This window comes from Megalobrama amblycephala, linkage group LG23, assembly GCF_018812025.1.
Source record: "Megalobrama amblycephala isolate DHTTF-2021 linkage group LG23, ASM1881202v1, whole genome shotgun sequence".
Classification (NCBI taxonomy): Eukaryota; Metazoa; Chordata; class Actinopteri; order Cypriniformes; family Xenocyprididae; genus Megalobrama; species Megalobrama amblycephala.
The window spans coordinates 11,738,354-11,758,936 of NC_063066.1; the positions used below are offsets into that span (position 1 = coordinate 11,738,354).

General features: G+C 36.4%; 1 protein-coding gene across 2 annotated transcripts in view; it reads right to left on the bottom strand.

Annotated features, from left to right (window-relative positions):
• The window catches only part of pdgfc (platelet derived growth factor c), a 66,947-nt gene extending 49,154 nt beyond the window's left edge, over positions 1-17,793 (bottom strand). The window contains exons 1-2 of one of the 2 annotated variants that reach the window (XM_048176222.1): positions 17,245-17,793; positions 17,075-17,141 (exon numbers count right to left, since the gene is read on the bottom strand). In XM_048176222.1, coding sequence (XP_048032179.1) covers positions 17,075-17,141; positions 17,245-17,247 — 70 coding nt within the window. In that variant the 5' untranslated portion in view covers positions 17,248-17,793. Of the gene's footprint in view, positions 1-17,074 lie in introns of both variants that reach the window. The other variant, XM_048176221.1, reaches the window with a different exon arrangement.
• Positions 17,794-20,583: the final 2,790 nt, after the last annotated feature.

The window sequence follows — 20,583 nt, forward strand, 5'->3', positions numbered from 1 at the left end:
TTTTTCCCCCTGATTTCAAATAACATAACGTCCATATTTCATCAGCGAGCATCGTACCGTTGACAGAATAACGATGAAGCTGTTGGATGCCACATTCCAACACATCTGATTACAGTTTCAGAGAAATCAGAAGTTCTGCATGAGCAATAACTAATCAAACACACTGTATTTTTCTTAAATTACGTTTCTAAAAATAGACCATGTTAAAGGGATAGCTGACCAAAAATTAAAAGGTTTTGTCATCTTTGACTCACACCTCATATCATATTCTTTTCCATGAAACGCAACGTGGTTATTTAGTTTGATGTGCAAGACACTCTTTTCCATATACAATGAAGGTGAAAATAACTGGGTTGGTCTTGGCTGCTTTGGGCCTTCTCATCCCATTCCTGTAGCTCAGTGGTTCTCAACTAGGGGGCCAGGGCCCACTAGGAGGCCTCAGCAAACCTTCAAGAGGGCCTCAAAATGAGTTGAAACGATGTAAAATGAGACAAAACAAGCATTAAAATAAGCCAAAACTACTAAGAAAAAATAAAACCATTTCTTTTGAAGAAGAAACAAGGTTCACATGGTCTTGAAAGCCCTGAAAATATGAGGTAGCCTAATTTTAAAAGTGCGATTTATAGTTGTCATGACATTAAATGTCATGTAAATTAAAATCTCCATGAGTATTTTTATAATAAAATATACATTTTTTTATAGTTATGCCATGATCTAAAATATCTTATATGGTAGAAATTGTGAGTAAAAATCATTTTTAAAAATCCTTATCCTTAATCGTTCTTCACTAAATCATGAACAACTAGAAAAGTCAGGGGGCTTTTGAATATTGTTGCAGAAAACAGGGGGCCTTAAAAGGTTAGTTCACCCAAAAATTATATTTCTTTCATTAATTACTCACCCTTGTGTCGTTCAAAACCCGCAAGACCTTCGTTCATCTTCGGAACACAAATTAAGATATTTTGGTAACACTTTACTTGAAGGGGTGTGCATAAGACTGACATGACACCTTCATAATCTTGACATGACACATGTCATGAATATGAAGGAGGTTTTATGCATGTTTATGACAACTGTCATTAAATGTCATTCGCTCAATTATGTCATTTTTAATGCAAAGATGACATTGTTTGAGATGTCTTTGTTACGACAACTTGACATAAACCAACACATCATAACCTGTCAGTGTCTTTGTCATGACAACTTGATATTAGCAAAACATCATAACCTGTCATAAACATGACATAGCAGATTAATTATCAAACTTAAAAAAACTACTTAGCTTTATGGGTTAACATTACATTACATTATTTTGGTAACATTTCAGTATAGGGAACACATATATAAACGATTAACTATGACTTTTCCCTCAATAAACTCTTAATTTACTGCTAATTATAGTTAATTGTTAGGTTTAGGTATTGGGTAGGATTAAGAATGTAGAATAAGATCATGCAGAATAAGGCATTAATATGTGCTTTATAAGTACTAATAAATAGACAATATTTTAGCCATATGAATGCTAATAGTAATAAGCAACTAGTTAAAAGACCCTAAAATAAAGTGTTACCATTATTTTATAACAGTGTCATCTTTTTTACGAAATTTGAAATTGTCTATTATCTGACCTTCTGTTGGAGGAAACTTAAAAAAAAAAAAAAAAAAAAAAAAAAAAAAAACATGAAATGAAAAATAGTCATGACGCTGTTATAAAATTATTTGTCAGAGTATTGTCACTTAATGACATTTTAATGACAAGTTCAATTTGTACCACTGTACTTGAGCTCAAGATACATATTTATGACACTATTATAATGGCCTCATGACAGCCAATGTCAAAACCAACGACATGACAGTTTAATGTAATGTTAACCCATAAAGCTAAATGATGTCAAGTTGTCATGACAAAGACACTGACATGTTATGATGTATTGGTTTATGTCAAGCTGTCATAACTCGGACATCTCAAACAATGTCATCTTTGCATTAAAAATGACATAATTGAGCGAATGACATTTAATGACAGTTGTCATAAACATGCATAAAACCTCCTTCATATTCATGACATGTCATGTCATGATTATGAAGGTGTCATGTCAGTCTTATGCACACCCCTTCAAGTAAAGTGTTACCGATATTTTTGATGAAATCCAAGAGTTTTTTTTTAATCTCCCATAGAAAGCAATGAAATTACCACATTCAAGGTCCAATGGTTAAAATAGTCAACGTGACTACAGTGGTTCAACCTTAATGTTATGAAGTGACGAGAACAGTTTTTGTGTGCAAAAACAAAAACTAAAATAATGACTTTATTCAACAATTTTTCCTCTTCCCTGTAAGTCTCCTACGCAGTTGACGCGACAAACAGCAATGCAGCGCTTCCGTGTTTACATCTGAACGCCGGCTCAGTATTGGCCAACGCTGTTAGCAACTTCTTACAAATTTGACACCAAGATGGGCAGAGACTATAATAGAGAAGACAGGAAATGATTGAAAGGAGAGCGGTTTTATCGGAAACTAAACTTGAACTTTGGTCGCCAGCACATAAGCACCATCGTGCAACACATTGGACCTTGTGCACTACCCGCAAGGGTATATCTCTGATAGTACAGCATAATCCAAATGTTTCTCTCAGTCATGCCATTTCTCTAAAACAGGTTATATGGTAAAATACTGAAGAAATAGAAATTTATTGTCTGGCTTCAGTGAATCCTCAGTGGCCACTGGATATTTTTCACACCATTCAAAGTGGAGGACTGAGGATTCTCAATCTCTCGAGCAAAACAGTAGCCTGGGGTCAGCAGAGACCTTCTGAGAAAGGCTAACGGAGGTCATGTCACCACAGTAGTGTGGTGTTGACAGCAAAATATTTCCTCATTTAAAAGTCACAGCACAAACACACCGGTCATAATCGCATATCATTTGGCTAATAGAGTATGCTTTGGTGTGTGGGCTGGTGATCATCCAGTGATTCCTTTCCCCAGTCAAAAACATGCTGAGGAAACATGCTGTAATGAGTGAATTTCAGACTCATGTCTCAAATAGGCAGGTTAGCTAAGGTAACAAGACAGGATATTGGTAAATCTTTGCAAAAGACTTTGTACTTGGCTCTTTAGTAATAATTACCACGTTAAAGCCAAGAAAACACCCAGGATAATTATTCTTCCAGATGCAAGATACTGTATGTCGTATAAAACAATGCCTGGATATTAACACAATCTAGAGCCTGGTGTGAGTTTTTTTTTTCCTCTTCTTTCTATTAATAATGTCCAAAACAGACTCTCTCCATGAATCAGTCATATAATTTAACATGCTTCCGAGAAAGGTACTTTGAAACAGATTTTGTATGATTTGACTACACCCAAAAAAACAAAAGAGGGAAAATTAGTGAGCTAGTCTTTATTGTGCACACTCACATAAAGTACATACCCGATTCCAAAAAAGTTGTGACACTGTACAAATTGTGAATAAAAACAGAAAGCAATGATGTGGAAGTTTCAAATTTCAATATTTTATTCAGAATACAACATAGACGACATATCAAATGTTTAAACTGAGAAAATGTATCATTTTAAGGGAAAAATTAGTTGATTTGGCATCAACACATCTCAAAAAAGTTGGGACAAGGCCATGTTTACCACTGTGTGGCATCCCCTTTTCTTTTTATAACAGTCTGCAAACGTCTGGGGACTGAGGAGACAAGTTGCTCAAGTTTAGGAATAGGAATGTTGTCCCATTCTTGTCTAATACAGGCTTCTAGTTGCTCAACTGTCTTAGGTCTTCTTTGTCGCATATTCCTCTTGATGATGCGCCAAATGTTTTCTATGGGTGAAAGATCTGGACTGCAGCCTGGCCATTTCAGTACCTGGATCCTCCTTCTACGCAGCCATGATGTTGTAATCAGAGGTGGGTAGTAACGAAGTACATTTACTTCGTTACATTTACTTGAGTAGTTTTTTGGAAAATTTGTACTTTTTAGAGTAGATTAAAATGTGGGTACTTTTACTTTAACTTGAGTAAATTTGTAATGAAAAATCTGTACTTTTACTTCGCTACAATGGGCAACGTTCATCTCGTTACTTTGTTTTAATTCAATACTGTACATGTTAAGAAATGCGTAGTTTATTCCATGCGCGCTGTCTCTTTTTTCATGAACGATGCCCCATTCACAAATGAATCACTCTTTTGAGTCGATTCTGTTCAAAGACTTGATCAAACAAGTTGGTAAAGCTGTCTAAGTTGATTCGCGAATCAGTTTGAATGATTTGTTCAGTTCCTGTACGCGCTGAATCGTTTGAAGCGGTTTCTCACTCGGAGCGGATGAAGTGGCAGTGGACCTACAGTCAATTAAAAGCAAATCTGCAAATGCATACAGTTGTTTGCCAGCGATGAAGATCTTTATTAGTTGAGCTGCGTATGCTGTCTGTGAACAATTCCACAGGTACGTTAGGCCTATCGATTTCATTTGATTTTACTTCATGATACAGCCGAGCCAATAGCCGACATTTTACAACCAAACAGATTATTACGTCACTATAACAAAAGTATGTAGTATTTGTTTACCGTTTTTATGGGCATATATCTTAATTTATACATTAATTTATACATATACTATTGCGCAATGGCGGCGCCAGCGACCTGTTCGTCTTGAAAATGAACGCTTTGCGTTGACACAGTTAAGCAGTTTACACGCGCCTGCTGAAATATACATTTGATTACATTTTGGAGAACAGACCGAAGAAGATCCGTCAATGTGTATTTGATCATTGTTTGTGTCAAGTTCAGGTATGAGCGCGAGCACATGTAAAGAGTTTTCTCTCTTCTTTAAAATGTAACGTTAGCTGTATACGTTATTAATATAGTAACGATACATTCGGGTTACAGATGCTAGAAATAATGCTTGTCTCTTCTATGTTTGTTTGTTGCAAAGATATCTAATTATGAAAATAAATTAAATATCTATTTAAATAATAAACATTAAATAATACCATGCTATTGTGTGTGTGTGTGTGTGTGTGTAGCCTATATATATATATATATATATATATATATATATATATATATATATATATATATATATATATATATATATATATATATAAATAATAAAAGTAACTAGTAACGAGCTACTTGAGTAAGATTTTTATTGGATACTTTTTTACTCTTACTCAAGTAACTATTAGGATTATTACTTTCACTTTTACTTTGAGTAAATATTTCTATAAGTACTTGTACTTTTACTTGAGTACAGTTTTTGGATACTCTACCCACCTCTGGTTGTAATCGATGCAGTATGTGGTCTGGCATTGTCATGTTGGAAAATGCAAGGTCTTCCCTGAAAGAGACGACGTCTGTATGGGAGCATATGTTGTTCTAGAACTTGGATATACCTTTCAGCATTGATGGTGCCTTTCCAGATGTGTAAGCTGCCCATGCCACACGCACTCATGCAACCCCATACCATCAGAGATGCAGGCTTCTGAACTGAGCGCTAATAACTTGGGTTGTCCTTGTCCTCTTTAGTCCGGATGACATGGCGTCCCAGTTTTCCACAAAGAACTTCAAATTTTGATTCGTCTGACCACAGAACAGTTTTCCACTTTGCCACAGTCCATTTTAAATGAGCCTTGGCCCAGAGAAAACGCCTGCGCTTCTGGATCATGTTTAGATATGGCTTCTTTTTTGACCTATAGAGTTTTAGCCAGCAACGGCGAATGGCACGGTGGATTGTGTTCACCGACAATGTTTTCTGGAAGTATTCCTGAGCCCATGTTGTAATTTCCATTACAGTAGCATTCCTGTATGTGATGCAGTGCCGTCTAAGGGCCCGAAGATCACGGGCATCCAGTATGGTTTTCCGGCCTTGACCCTTACGCACAGAGATTGTTCCAGACTCTCTGAATCTTTGGATGATATTATGCACTGTAGATGATGATAACTTCAAACTCTTTGCAATTTTTCTCGGAGAAACTCCTTTCTGATATTGCTCCACTATTTTTGTCGCTGCAGCATTGGGGGATTGGTGATCCTCTGCCCATCTTGACTTCTGAGAGACACTGCCACTCTGAGAGGCTCTTTTTATACCCAATCATGTTGCCAATTGACCTAATAAGTTGCAAATTGGTCCTCCAGCTGTTCCTTATATGTACATTTAACTTTTCCGGCCTTTTATTGCTACCTGTTCCAACTTTTTTGAAAAGGAATGTGTAGCTCTCATGAAATCCAAAATGAGCCAATATTTGGCATGACAGTTCAAAATGTCTCACCTTCAACATTTGATGTGTTATCTATATTCTATTGTGAATAAAATATAAGTTTATGAGATTTGTAAATTATTGCATTCCTTTTTTATTCACAATTTGTACAGTGTCCCAACTTTTTTGGAATCGGGTTTGTATATTTCCAGATGTCAAGCAAATTAGCAAAAAGAAAAATGGGGTTAGAAAACTGAAAGCATGGATACTTATTAATAGGGCCCAACAGACACCCATGGTATCCAACTCTACCTTTAAAGCACAATGCACAGTATCTGAGAAAGAATGTGTGAAGTAGAAGGCTACAAAAAATATTTCTATATATACACATATATTGTCACACAGGTAGTAGAGACAAAGCAAGTAAGGACTAAAAAGGGAGGGGGCACCTCCAAAATACCTCTCTGACAGCAAGTGCTGACATCTGCCAAGGTATGTAGACATGCCTTGAAGAGATAGGAACCAAGGTCAAGTCATCACATTTACCTGCTGCCAAAAGTCTAAGGCCTTTGGAATTCGGTTTGCTCTGAAAACAGGCAATATCCAGACAGTTTACGCCTAAGAGCATAGAATTATCTGTTCCGAGCAGAGCTTTAGCCCTCAGAAACAGTTACAGGTTATCCGCTTGTTTCAGCACACAGGATTAAACTCTGGGGGGCACGTTTTTGGTGGGGGTGACTAAACCCAATTTAACTTAACCAGCATTCCACACAAATCCCTTAACTTTCACTATACTGTACAATATTAGAAGGTTTTCGTTACACTATAGTCTCTGCATTAAGTCACTAGCAGCTGTTAAGGGTTGCTTGAGTGCATGACTCTGTTTATTAAAATGTGCTGATGCATCTGTCTTCAAACTGTCTGGGGGTGACAGGTAGGATGAATAAAAAAAAAAAAAAAAAAAAAAAAAAAAGGGAGCAAAGAGTCAAAGTGAGGGATGAGTAAAAGCTTGAGGAAGTGTTGTTGTCAGGGAGTGATTGACATGCATTAATGGCACAAGTTAAGCTGAACCTGAGGCTGCAATGTTCAGCTCCTCCAGTCTAGACAAGTGCAGATAGTCAATAACGTCATGGTCAGTGTCAGTGCTGAAACCTATTTTTTAGGATTCTTTGATGAATAGAAAGTTGAAAAGCATTGATCTGAAACAGAATATTTGATTCAGTCAAATTTGTAAAAAAAAAAAAAAAAAAAAAAACCTTACTGACCCAAACTTTTGAACAGTATACTTATACATTTGCAAGAAAACAGTGATTTAAAAAGAAAACTTTCTGTCTGGAGGAGAGAAAAAAAAAAACCCAACCAGTTTTGTGACACCTATTTGTGGTTATGCACATTTGACTGTAGCCAAAACTCTATGGTATCATATTTGTTGTCATTGCAATTTGAGATTTACTGCTTTTAAACGTCAACTCTGTTCAGCATTACAGCTAGACTTCCCTGGGGCCATGAAAGCATTAAGACGCACTTCTAGACATTATTTCTTATCACAGCATAAATCATCAAAAATGAGAGGTAAGCAGACAGGAGGAAGCAGCTATGTAGCATAATTAGTCTTTTATATCTGATACCCATTTTTTAGGTCTTACAGTAGAAACAGTGGACTAAATGCCTTCTACGGTTCCTGTGAATAGATAAATATTTTAAAAGGGGCCATGAATTGAGAAATTACATTTTCCTTGATTTTTTTTGACATACAAGGTCATTGTACTATAAAAATATCCTGTAAATTTCAGAAAATGTCGCAACACACAAGTGCGACTAAAAATGTTTTTGTCACTATTGCTCTGTCTGATATGTACCAAGTATTTCTAGTGCCACAGTCAAACTATGAATGGTTGTGATTTGCTGTTCTTTCCTTTGCTTTGGCATTTATGGGGTTAAAGGATTAGTTCACTTTAAAATGAAAATTTTTCTCATGATTTACTCACCCTCAAGCCATCCTAGGTGTATATGACTTTCTTCTTTCAGACGAATACAATCGGAGTTATATTAATAATCACTCTGAAGCTCCAAAGCTTTATAATGGCAGTGCATGGAAACCACTGGTTTGAAGCTTTAAAAAAAAAAAAAAAAAAAAAAAAAAAAAAAAAATGCATCCATCCATCAGAAACCTACTCCACACGGCTCCGGGGGGTTAATAAAGGCCTTCTGAAGCAAAGCGATGTGTTTGTGTAAGAAAAATATCCATATTTAACATGTAAAATAACAAGCTTCTGCCACAGACCTTCCGTATTCAACTTACAAAACAAGTTGGTTTTTTAGTAAGTTGAATATGCAAGGCGGTCTGGCGGAAGCTAGTTATTTTAATTTATAACGTGTTAAATATGGATATTTTTCTTACACAAATGCATCGCTTCGCTTCCAAAGGCCTTTATTAACCCCCTGGAGCCGTGTGGAGTAAGTTTATGATGGACAGATGCACTTTTTTTTTTATCTTCAAACAGATGGTTTCTGTGCACTGCCATTATAAAGCTTGGGAGAATCAAGGTGATTATTAATATAACTGTATTCGTCTGAAAGAAGAAAGTCATATACACAGGATGACTTGAGGGTAAGTAAATCATAGGGTAGTTTTTATTTTAAAGTGAACTAATCCTTGGTTATCGGATTATCGGATACGGAAGAAAGCACATAGAGAATGCTGCTTTGTAATTGTTTCAATCTAAACCATTCACTGTAATTGTGAATAAAAGTTCCAGTGTGAGACATCCTCTGTTTTGTCATCAGTTATTACATTACAACATGTTTCATTTTATTTAAAACGTGACACTGCAAATGACAATGTATACGTTTTCTGAGTTTATCGAAAAGGACGAACTAAGAATAGACAGTGTGACAAACAATGGTACATTTATTCATAATTCAGTTTACATGAGATACCAGAAGTCATCCTTTGTCAATTATAACCATGGTTACTCAAAGTACTTGAACTTTATTTTCTTTCAATGTAATTCACGTAAATGTTTCATATTGTTGGCAAATGTTTCAACTATGTAACAAGATATTTTTCAACATTGAAAATTTTCAAAACAATTCCACACGTAATGGTGGGGAAGTATAGAAAATTATTTTAATATGCAAAACTGTTACCTAATTATAGCAGCAGTGGTCGTTTACATCACACCCATCAAAACTGAGTGTTTCAAAGACAGGGTCAAAAACAGGATAGAAAATAGCTTATTACTTCTAAATTTGGATGATTTTTGATGTAAAAATATTGATACCCTTTAAACAAACTAATTCCACTATCTGCTCTAATCCCGCTATCAGCGCTAGCAACACAGAGGTCATGGGTTCATTTCTCAGGGAACACACAAACTTAAGCACTGTAAACTGTTTTGAATAAAATCATCTGCCAAATTAGACTGAATTCTAAGGGCAAAGCAGGGTTAGCAGACCCATTTCTCCTCAGGGTAGATGGACACCACTACTGAGGTCTTGCAATGACCATTTCAGTGCACAAGCCATGGATTTCTTGACCTCATATTTAACTGAAACAAGAGGACATATCATTCACAGGATTATGGGTATTAGGTTGATGATTGCACAGGTGCCAGCACAGAGGACAGAAAGGCCATGAAATTACAGGAGGGGGAAAAAAATGGCTATGACCCAGTTCCACAGAGGAACTCCATTGCCCGGCTGCTGATCCCTTTAAATTGGAGCTCTGTTTGGGTTAGGAATGTACACTCACTGTCCGTCATGACAAACATCAGACAGGCATTGACTTGCTTACTTACCAAATCTGTCGCATTGCTTTTCAAGTGTGCTTAAAGCAAAAACATGGACATCCCATCAATGCAATCTTCTATTCTAGACGTGTTACAGAAGAGACTTACCTTTAAACAAACTGCGCAGCATTGCATAAATAATGTCTTCTACTTCCCAGAGCTCTTTTTTTTCTCCCTTAAGTCTGAAAGGTTTCAATGAAAAAGCACGGTCCCCATTGAGCTTTTGAAACTCTGGCATTGGCAGGGTACAGCGTGTCGATTGACAGCAAACTTCAATGCCTACAGTATTACAGCCAGAAGGGCTTGGTGAAAAAGGACTGGGGTAAACTTTTACTTTAACAGGGAGTCATTTGTCTCAGGTGTGCATGCGTGTATGTAGCTATGTAGTTTTCTTTTTCATTGGACTACTGAGTATTGAAAATCCTTTTGGTTTAAGTTTGCCAGTTACTACTCACAGTGTATGCACAATTTACAATCGCAGTATAAACTCGAAATGCCATGGAAACTACTTAACACAACAAGCTAGTAATGTAGAGGTTTGCCAAGCAAGAACACTGCCAGCTGCCACACAGTCTCTGAGTTCTGGGAACCACTTCCTTCTGAAGCCTTTACAACAAAAAGGTAATACCTACAATATGTTGTTCTCCTTTGAGGAATGGATTAAGTATGTAGCTTTAAATTTCAAATTTCATTTATGTCTCCACAAGTCCTACCTACAGTATAAATTTAACTATTTTTGCCCAATACAAAGCAAATAAATGGTGTTCAAAACAGACATTTTTCAAAATATTTCTTTTGGTTTGGAATGACATAACGGTTATTATAATTTTTAACAATTCTATTATTTCAGCTAGTTGCCATTGCCAAAATTTCTCATTTTCATTTTAACTTTATGCACTAAAATAACAAACGAAAAATAACAATAACTATATGGACATAAAAAAAAAAATAAATAAAAATGACAAAAACGAAGAACAAAAAATTACTGAAACTAACTAAAATGAAAACAATTAAAATAAAAATCAAAATATTAATAAAAAGTAATAGTATCTCAATACTAAAATAACACTATGAGGGTGAGTAAATCACGACAATTTTCAATTTTGGTTGAAAATGGACAAACCCAGCAGTTGGGGTTAAATGTTTGCTGGGTAGTTTTATTTAACAAATATTATTTAAAAATTACAGTTTTGCTTGCTTAAAATGAACCCAAAGTATGTTGGAAATTAACATTTATTAATATGTTTAATAAATGAACATTTATTAATAAGTTTAATGAATTAAATTGCTTAATAAATGTTCACCTTTTGATTTTTATTGTTGTGTGTCTGATTTTTAATTTCCAACCTATTTTGGATTCATTTTAAGCCAGCCATATAGTAATTTTTAAACAATAGCTGGTTTAAATAAAACTTCCCAGCACGTTGGGCAAACATTTAACCCAACCGCTGGGTTAAAACAACCAAATTGCTGGGTTTGTCCAGTGTATCTTCAAGCTGCACGAGTACGAAATGCCATAATATACTTAGAGAGAAAAATATTGCTAAGAACTAGATTTAAACTCTTAACTGTACTGTGATGTGTTGCTTGTGAGCATTCAAGCAATTCTATGCTTTAATCATTACACACCAACTGCTGAACTGTCGGATATGTGAGGCAGGCTGCATTTCCCAGTTAGCTGGTGGACCACATTAACCCCATTCCTAACTAAGTAATCCAGTAATGCAGAGCCTTGCAAGGCATTCAGTTGTTACTGAGGCTGACTCTCACACGTCTCTGCCTGGGATGTCATTGGGGTTACAGCAGATTAATGGTGGATAATCTGGCACCATTAGAACATTGCAGCTGCTTTCTGAACCCACTCCATTGCTATAGATCTGACTTATGGACACGGCTAAAGATGTGAACAGCTAACTGGTGCAAGTATTTGTAGTTCTGTCATTATTAGGGTAGGATGCTGTTGCAACAATGGTTAATGAGCAACTACTCACCAGTTCAGGATTCTGTTTAATTCTTTGCTTGAATGACATCTAGTTAATGCTGATATCACTCATATAATAAAGTATATATAGCAATAACATTTAAGACCTCTGTTAGATGTTAATAATCTCACACTAAAGTCTAAAATGTTAAATTAGTACAGCTAATTATTAAAATGTAATGCTCTAAAAATGTACATTTAATTATGTCCTCTGACCTGACAAACCACATTTATTGAGAGCAGGCAGCATAGAATGACTAATGATCCGTTCATATTGAAGGAGCGATTTCTTTTTAAAAACGTTTTTAGAACTGTTAACTTAAATAATGATGCTTAAACAGCAAGTCAATGCAAATAAAATAAAAATAAAATGTAACACTTTGTTTAAAGAGGATCGAGCAATAAATTAAAAGCAAGTCAATGCAAAAAGCAAAAGTAAAACATTAAAGGTGCCCAAGAATGCTTTTTCACAAGATGTAATATAAGTCTAAGGTGTCTCCTGAATGTGTCTGTGAAGTTTCAGCTCAAAATACCCCATAGATTTTTTTTAATTAATTTTTTTAACTGCCTATTTTGGGGCATCATTAACTATGCACTGATTTTGGCAGCGCCGCCCCTTTAAATCGCGTGCTCCCTGCCACACAAGCTCTCGATTATATTACAGTGCATTTACAAAGTTCACACAGCTAATATAACCCTCAAATGGATCTTTACAAGATGTTCGTCATGCATGCTGTATGCATGCTTCGAATTATGTGAGTAAAGTATTTATTTTGATGTTTACATTTGATTCTGTATGAGTTTGAGGCTATATGCTCCGTGGCTAACGGCTAATGCTACACTGTTGGAGAGATTTATAAAGAATGAAGTTGTGTTTATGCATTATACAGACTGCACATGTTTAAAAATGAAAATAGCGACGGCTCTTGTCTCCGTGAATAGAGTAAGAAACGATGGTAACTTTAACCACATTTAACAATACATTAGCAACATGCTAATGAAACATTTAGAAAGACAATTTACAAATATCACTAAAAATATCATGCTATCATGGATCATGTCAGTTATTATTGCTCCATCTGCCATTTTTCGCTGTTGTTCTTGCTGGCTTACCTTGTCTGTGCACAGATCCAGACGTTAATACTGCCTTTCCTTGTCTAATGCCTTGAACATGGGCTGGCATATATGCAAATATTGGGGTCATACATATTAATGATCCCGACTGTTACGTAACAGTTGGTGTTATGTTGAGATCCGCGTGTTTTCCGGAAGTCTTTTAAACAAATGAGATTTATATAAGAAGGAGGAAGCAATGGGGTTTGAAACTCAATGTATGTCTTTTCCATGTACTGAACTCTTGTTATTTAACTATGCCAATATAAATTCAATATTTAATTCTAGGGCACCTTTAAAAAGATCAAATAAAAAAAAAGTGCAGATACTGAAAGAACATGTGAGAGACCCTTAAAGAGGACCTGTAATGCCCCTTTTACAAGATGTAATAGAAGTATGCAAATGAGCTGCCGCTCCCGGTGTTAAAAGATTATCGGTTTCTGAGATTTTTGGTGTCCAAAGGCGGAGCATACATGAATATTCATAAGTTTCCCGAACATGCGCGATTGGATGTGCAACTGAGAATTTTAGTATCTCAGCACATTAGTGGATTATTCCATAAAGGTAACTATATTCTCAGCGTCGCAGCTGACTTATGCCAAAACTACAGTTGTTTACGTAGGTAACAGTTTATAATGTTTTCAGTATGCACGTTTTGTGTAGTCGTCTGTAACTGAATGACAGGTACTTCATATAATAGCAGAACCTTCAGCTATACAAGGAGTGTGAACTAAAATTCTCAGTTGCACATGCAATCGCGGATGTCTGGGAAACTCATAAATATTCACGTATGCTCCGCCTTCAGAAACCGACTGCTTTCCAGAAGAGGGTGGAGCTTTAACAACTTGTGCTTCAGTTGCTCAACAACAACAAAGCTGGAGAATCTCACGCAGCCAAAATGACGATTGTCAGTAACGGTGTTCAGCCTTACATTGTTCAAACTGAAATTGGACACTGATGGAGAGACTCAGGAAGAAGTTATAACTTATAGAATGAAACTGGACATTTCTGAATGGTTAGTGGATACATTTATGTAGTTGCTGTGGAGTTGATTCAACTCATCGACTAGCATGTGCCGTCATGTTAATCTTTTGTGCAAATCCAGCATTGAATTGACCCACATTTGTAAAGCAGTCCGGTGTAAAATGACGGCATGGCAACAACACTCTACTACAACAGCTCTTCCTCTTCTCTAAAGCAGCCCAACATGGCCTCGCCCCCTCTGTTGCATGGTCCCGGGGGCCAGTTTTATGTAAATTTTAGGCTTAGTGATGTCACTAACCCGGAAAGAAGCTTGTTGCAGTCCTTAAAAGAAAATAATCTCCCTTTGCACTGATGTTGTTTATGCTCAAACAGCAACATTACACACTAACTAAAGCTAAAAAAGTGAAATCGCAATCACACCCCTTTAAGTCCATACCAAATTTGACGATAAAATTGATTGTTGTGGATTATTTCCCCCTAATTGAACAACAATGTCTATATTGATTTCTACAGCAACTTTTTCTAATTTGATTTACACATTTACTACAATAATGACTTTGAATATGGCTTATGGAAAACATTGATATACAAGATTAATTTGCAATTTGCAAATTGACGGCCTTGTTGTAACACCCCGAGCATGGCTCCACTGTAACTGGACTAACCTTCAGAACGGTCAGTTATAATGATTCCATGAATCAGCTTTTGAAGGTCAGTGCACATATTGCCATTTGAGTCACTGGTGTGGATGGAGCACTGGAAACATCTTTCACCCTCCTTCCTCAACTTTATCCTCCTACTCGCAACAATTCATATGAAAACCATTGAACCAAAAGAACTAAGTGTTCAAAAAAGCCTTTATGATATGGGTGAACAGATCAGTGAACTGTGGGCTGGCAAACTCTATTGAGGTTAACCTGAAAAAGTTGGTCAAGTAGCTTTTTAACCTGACCTTAACCTCACACTGCAGCTGTGAAATAAAACCAGCCTCAGATCAGTGGTGAAGAACTGCCTCAATCAACACCAACCAGAGATGGCTGCAACAGAGCATCTACTGTTTTGGCAATTAAAGAGAGCAAGAGAACAAGACTCTCCGTTCAGAAACCCTTGGCAGAGCACACTACCAATTCACCTCCATTCTTAAGTCACTGGGGAATAAAGGTGGCGTTACAGCTAAAGACCCCTATCAAATGGCAATCACAAGGGTCTTCCCTGGGACACAACTCTGACCTGAGAGGACTAGATATGTGCTGCATCAGATGTGCCAAATCAATTAAGCCTTCCTTTTAAATAGGCAAAGATGTTAAGATTTTACAGTCTTCTGAGAACGTTTTCATACTTTCATAAACTTCCAAACAAAAAAACGAAGTACATTTTCCATGTGAACATGACTTCCCAGAAGACATGTTCTGCATGTTTCACAGTTTCGAGAAAGAATGATAACACAATGGAAGCTCTGATACTGGGCCCAGAGAAGCCGTTTGAATGCAAGATGTTTCCACTCTGCTTCACCCCTGACACAGTAAGGGGCGCTCCCTCGCCTAAGTCAACACAAGTAGTAGTTTACATTTTGTTAATGGTGCGCAATGGGCGACAGTTTGCCTGTCCCCACCAACGCCTGCTTTATAACACTGAGCTTATAGTTTCAGAGCAAAGTTAAATGGAAACTTTTGCTTTATTTTATTTTTATCATTATGATTTTTTTTTTAGTTCACCTGTGAGTTTTGGTAGGATTAAGAGGAAAGCAAATTGCATGGCCCCGGGGCACCCCACGCTTCATGAATGGAGTCTTTCTGCGATCAGAGAGAAATCCCTCCCAGGGGACCCGGTTACCCCGAGATTTTTTTTCCTCTTAAATACACATACAGATGTGCGTTTTATGCACATGAAAGCCAAAGGTAACTTCAACTTCCTACTAAGCATATGCTGTGTGAACCCCATAAATTGTGGGCATCTATGGCAAGCTGTTTTAACATGTAATCAATTTAACTAACTTTAGTCTTATTTTTGCTACTAATCTGTTAAATTAAATATGTAATCCAATAGTATATTTTTCAATTTCACCAACTATTTATTGGATACTAGTATACGGTTACTTAGTAGGCTACTGTTATTCCATTAGTGACAAGTACTCCTCTAAACTAAAAGTTGGTTTTATATTCGCACATTCAGACTTCTGATGAATTCAGACTTTCCAATAAATATGCAATAAATTAATGTTTGCGAATTTTAAGCAGCAACATGATATTGACAACCAACGATTGTCAACTTACAACATTTTTCACAGTCGATCAAAATAGGCAAGTATTGTTTTAATGGCATATTTACTTGTGAATGTCCACTGAATGTCCAATGTAGTGTGATTAACAAGGCTATTGAATACGGATGTCAGAATGTGCGAATATAAAACCAACTTTACCCAAGTCTCCTTTAAATACTCGCTTGACGGGTAGTTATTATTCATCGGATATTAGCATTTGTTACTTTGCTAAATTGGTAATAGTCTCTATTGTGACAATTTTTTTTTCTATGAGAATAACTGGGTTAGATATCAACTATCACAGGTATGTACTCTAATCATCACTGGATTAGTTTTACTAATAATAATAATAAAAAAAAAAATTCATTGTAAAACACAACGAGATTACAACTAGTAGAGTTGTCAAAAGTACTGACTGCGGTACCAATAGGCCAATCAGAGGTAATTTACATTTTTAAAATTTCGGTACTTTTGACAACTCTATAGTACTACCCTAATAATTATGTATTCCATGTATATATATATATATATATATATATATATATATATATATATATATATATATATATATATATATATATATATATATATATATATGAATGACTAGTTAGTTAAGGAATAAATGTTAAAAAGGCTTGCCATGGCCATTCATCGCAAAGGTAAACTCAATGCGTTTAGTTGTAAAGCATTATCAGAAATCTCACACACTCCAACAAGAGAAAAAGATCATGCGATGACTCTCTGAACTTACCATTTTGCTCTTTAGTGCTGGCGTGGTGACTCTTACTGATGTGACTCGATTCCGCCACCGACTCATGCTGATGAAGAGACGATATGAGAATCAAGAGAAGCAATGGAATCATTTGGATTAATGGTGGCTGTCGGTGCTTATAGGCACTTAGTATGTGTTGTTTCAATCACCATGCAGAAATATTGTTCGTGAGACGCGTATCCAACTTTGGACACATCTGTAAGAGGCACGCGTAAAGTAAAGTCCACATAATCCTGATCGGGCAGAGTTTCTACAGCGAAAACTTCTTTGTGCAAAGTTTCCCGAGAAGCATCTGAGCAAAGAGCATGAACTTAGTGAGCGCACACCTGTTCGCCTATACACGAGTGTTCAAGAGGACAGTTGGAAACGTGCACGGCTGTAAATTAAGATCTGCTTAGACGCGAAACATACTTTTGTCTGTTTGCAAAGTGTTCGACTTTCCCTTGCAAACACAGATAGTCCATCCGAGTAACGCGACCGACTCTGGGTAAAATGCCACTTGTAGCTTTGCGCGTTCAACTTTCTGAAGGAAATGAATGTCTTGAAGTGGCTCCGAGTGTTTGGCGAGCGCAGACGGCCGACTGGCGACACAACAGGTGCTGCACATAAAGTAAAAGTTCCCCGCGGAGGAAACTCCCCGGAGAGGCGGGGACCATTCACAAGCTGCTGCTGGTGCTGCCGCTGCAGTCGCTTGGAGTGAAAGACTATATTTCTCACATTTCCACCGCCACACAAGTATATATATATATATATATATATATATATATATATATATATATATGTGTGTGTGTGTTTGAGAGAGAGAGAGAGAGCGATCATATGTTCATGGGTCGATGAGGCCACGATCGTCATGTCTGTTGATTGTTTAATTGTTCAAAAATACATTAAAAATACAATTAATTTAAAAAAATGTTTTTTATGATGAACACTTTAGATTTTTAAAAAAATAAATAAATTTAGTGGTGCTTAGTCAAAATGATTTATGTGGTGTAACTGTCCAGAGAAAGAAAAATAAAGAAATAAATACATTTAAAGGAAGGCTTGACTAAGAAGTATTGATATACAGTAGTTTATTTTTTTATTAATTAATTTATTAATTTAATTTAAAAAAGACAACGTTTTGTCACAAACAGTGCCACAATAGAAGTGAATGATTTGTCTATGACTAAATTAAAGCTGCAGTCTGTAAGTTTCGCCTCTTTGTCGCCATCTCTGTTTGAAACCTGCAATTGCAGTTATTTGCAGAATTATCATCTTTACGTGGGTTGTGCATCGACACGGCTCCTCAGCGTGGATGAATCTAATGTTTGCTGTCAGTCACCACACCGGTGTGTACTTCGAAATCACAGATTTTATGTCTTGGAAGTATGACCACAATAAGAATTTTCACCGGAAAATGTCATCTGAACAAGTAAGTAGAAAAAAAGCATTACAATAAATCATGCTTCCAATGGCGATTAAATCTAATGATCGCTTAGCTCAAACTAGTGTTGTCATTTTTATATATTTAATATTTTTAAAATAGGCTATATAAAATAGTAAAATAGTTCCAACAGATTTTGCTGTGGTACCGAAATTGGTACAGAGAACCGTAAAATTTTCATGGTATCGGTACCGACTACTGGAATTTTGGTACCGTGACAACACTAGCTCAAACCGTGCAAATTATTATTATTGTTATACTTTGTTCTCAAATTGTCAATGTTAACAACATCAGCATTGCATGACTGTGTATTTAGTGTGTATTAGCGTTATCTGTAGATTTCAATTTCTGTAGCCACTCCGCAGCCCGAAGTCTTTTGCTTTTGACCACGGGTGAATCTCCAGTTGTCACTGATGATCGTCATTTGGATCTTTCTGGATTACAAGTTTAATTATTCCAGCTGCTGTGAGAAAAGGCTATAAATGATCCGTTTCCAGCAGCATCCTCACATGCCATATAGCCTACTAGCTGACTCCTTCTTTGTGTAAACAGACAGGACGTAATGACGCAAAGATGAACGGCGGAAACCCTCCAGTACCGATTTTATTATAAAACATAATTACAAGCGTACCGTTGCGATTTGCGCTAAGGTACGGAGATAGTTGTAAACACTGGCTGATTATGTACTTGCTCAAAAAAATTATTTTGAATAATTTTTAACCAAAAAAAGTTACGGACTGCTGCTTTAAATATAAGAAAAGACCAAATATGTGTAGATTACTGATTTACAAATGTTAGGATTTATGTGTTAGGATGAAACAGAATATACAGTGTTAAAGACCTTAGTTACAGTGTTCACTGCTGAGTTGGTGTTGAATAATCAATATTGTGAAAAACAGCAACAGACCCCATGTACGAATATGTGTTTCCTGAGAATAGGGCCTACCTGAGAGAGCTATCAGATTAAAAAAAAAAAAAAAAAGGTTGATGCAGAACTCGGGAGATCTGTGTTGTTGCTCCTAATTCTGGTTAAATTATACTTGTTTAAAAACAAAGTAAATTATTTTCATGGTTGTTAGTACATCATAGGTCAAAGAACTAGGGGTCAAAGGACAATGCCAACATCGTTCATACTACACACCTGCATGCCTATACAAACTTCATCAAACAGCCGAAAAGTCAGTTTGTCATCAAATTCAGTACATAATCTGGAAGAACAGGAATTTGGATGCAGATAGAACATGCATGCATGATTTTTTCTCAATTAAAATGACTTGTAATCTTTTCTCATTTTGTACTATCGGTTGGCCGATTTAAGGTTGCCCTGCAAATGGTCTTGAAGATGCATTAACCATTAGTTCATGACTGCTTCACATGTTTATGGAAAAGCTTCCTGAATGGGTGTGACCATTTGGAACAAGGCCTAACACTATTATTATCACAAGTTGTGGCCTGTGTCGGTCCTTATGTCTAAATCTTTTCATCATTTTGTTTGGCATTTCATCATTGTGAAGTCAGAACAATGCCTAAAGCATCTTAAGGGAAATGCTAAAGACCTCTTAATTTGTCAAATCAAAGCTGCAGACAGTGCACCTACTCCCCTTGTGTAAGTTATTTCCTTCTCCCTACTAAAAGCATCAACCTAAGAAGTTCTTTTTATGTGGTTAATCTCATATCCCTGTTGTCAACGTGTTCCTTAACGTGCCTGTTAGGTGTAGATTTCTATGGCAGACTAAACAATCAAAGAGGGGCACACATTGAAATGATTCTCCCAGACAAATGATGCAATGGCAAAGCAATTCACTTTCAGCCCCAGACCACTACAGAAGGGGGAAAAAATCTGAGACCAGAAGCATGTGGAAGCTGAAGATCTCAATCTAGCTGACATGATCAGATTTCTAAGATTGTTCATTTATTGTCAGATGGCGATGGAGGTATACATTACGGTCTCTTGGATAAAGAGACAGGCAAAAATTCATTTTGACAGAGTCAGGGCAGCAAAAAGCACATGGCACAGTAAAAATAACGCTTTATTTACCTCAAGGTATGCAGGAAATTACTTATG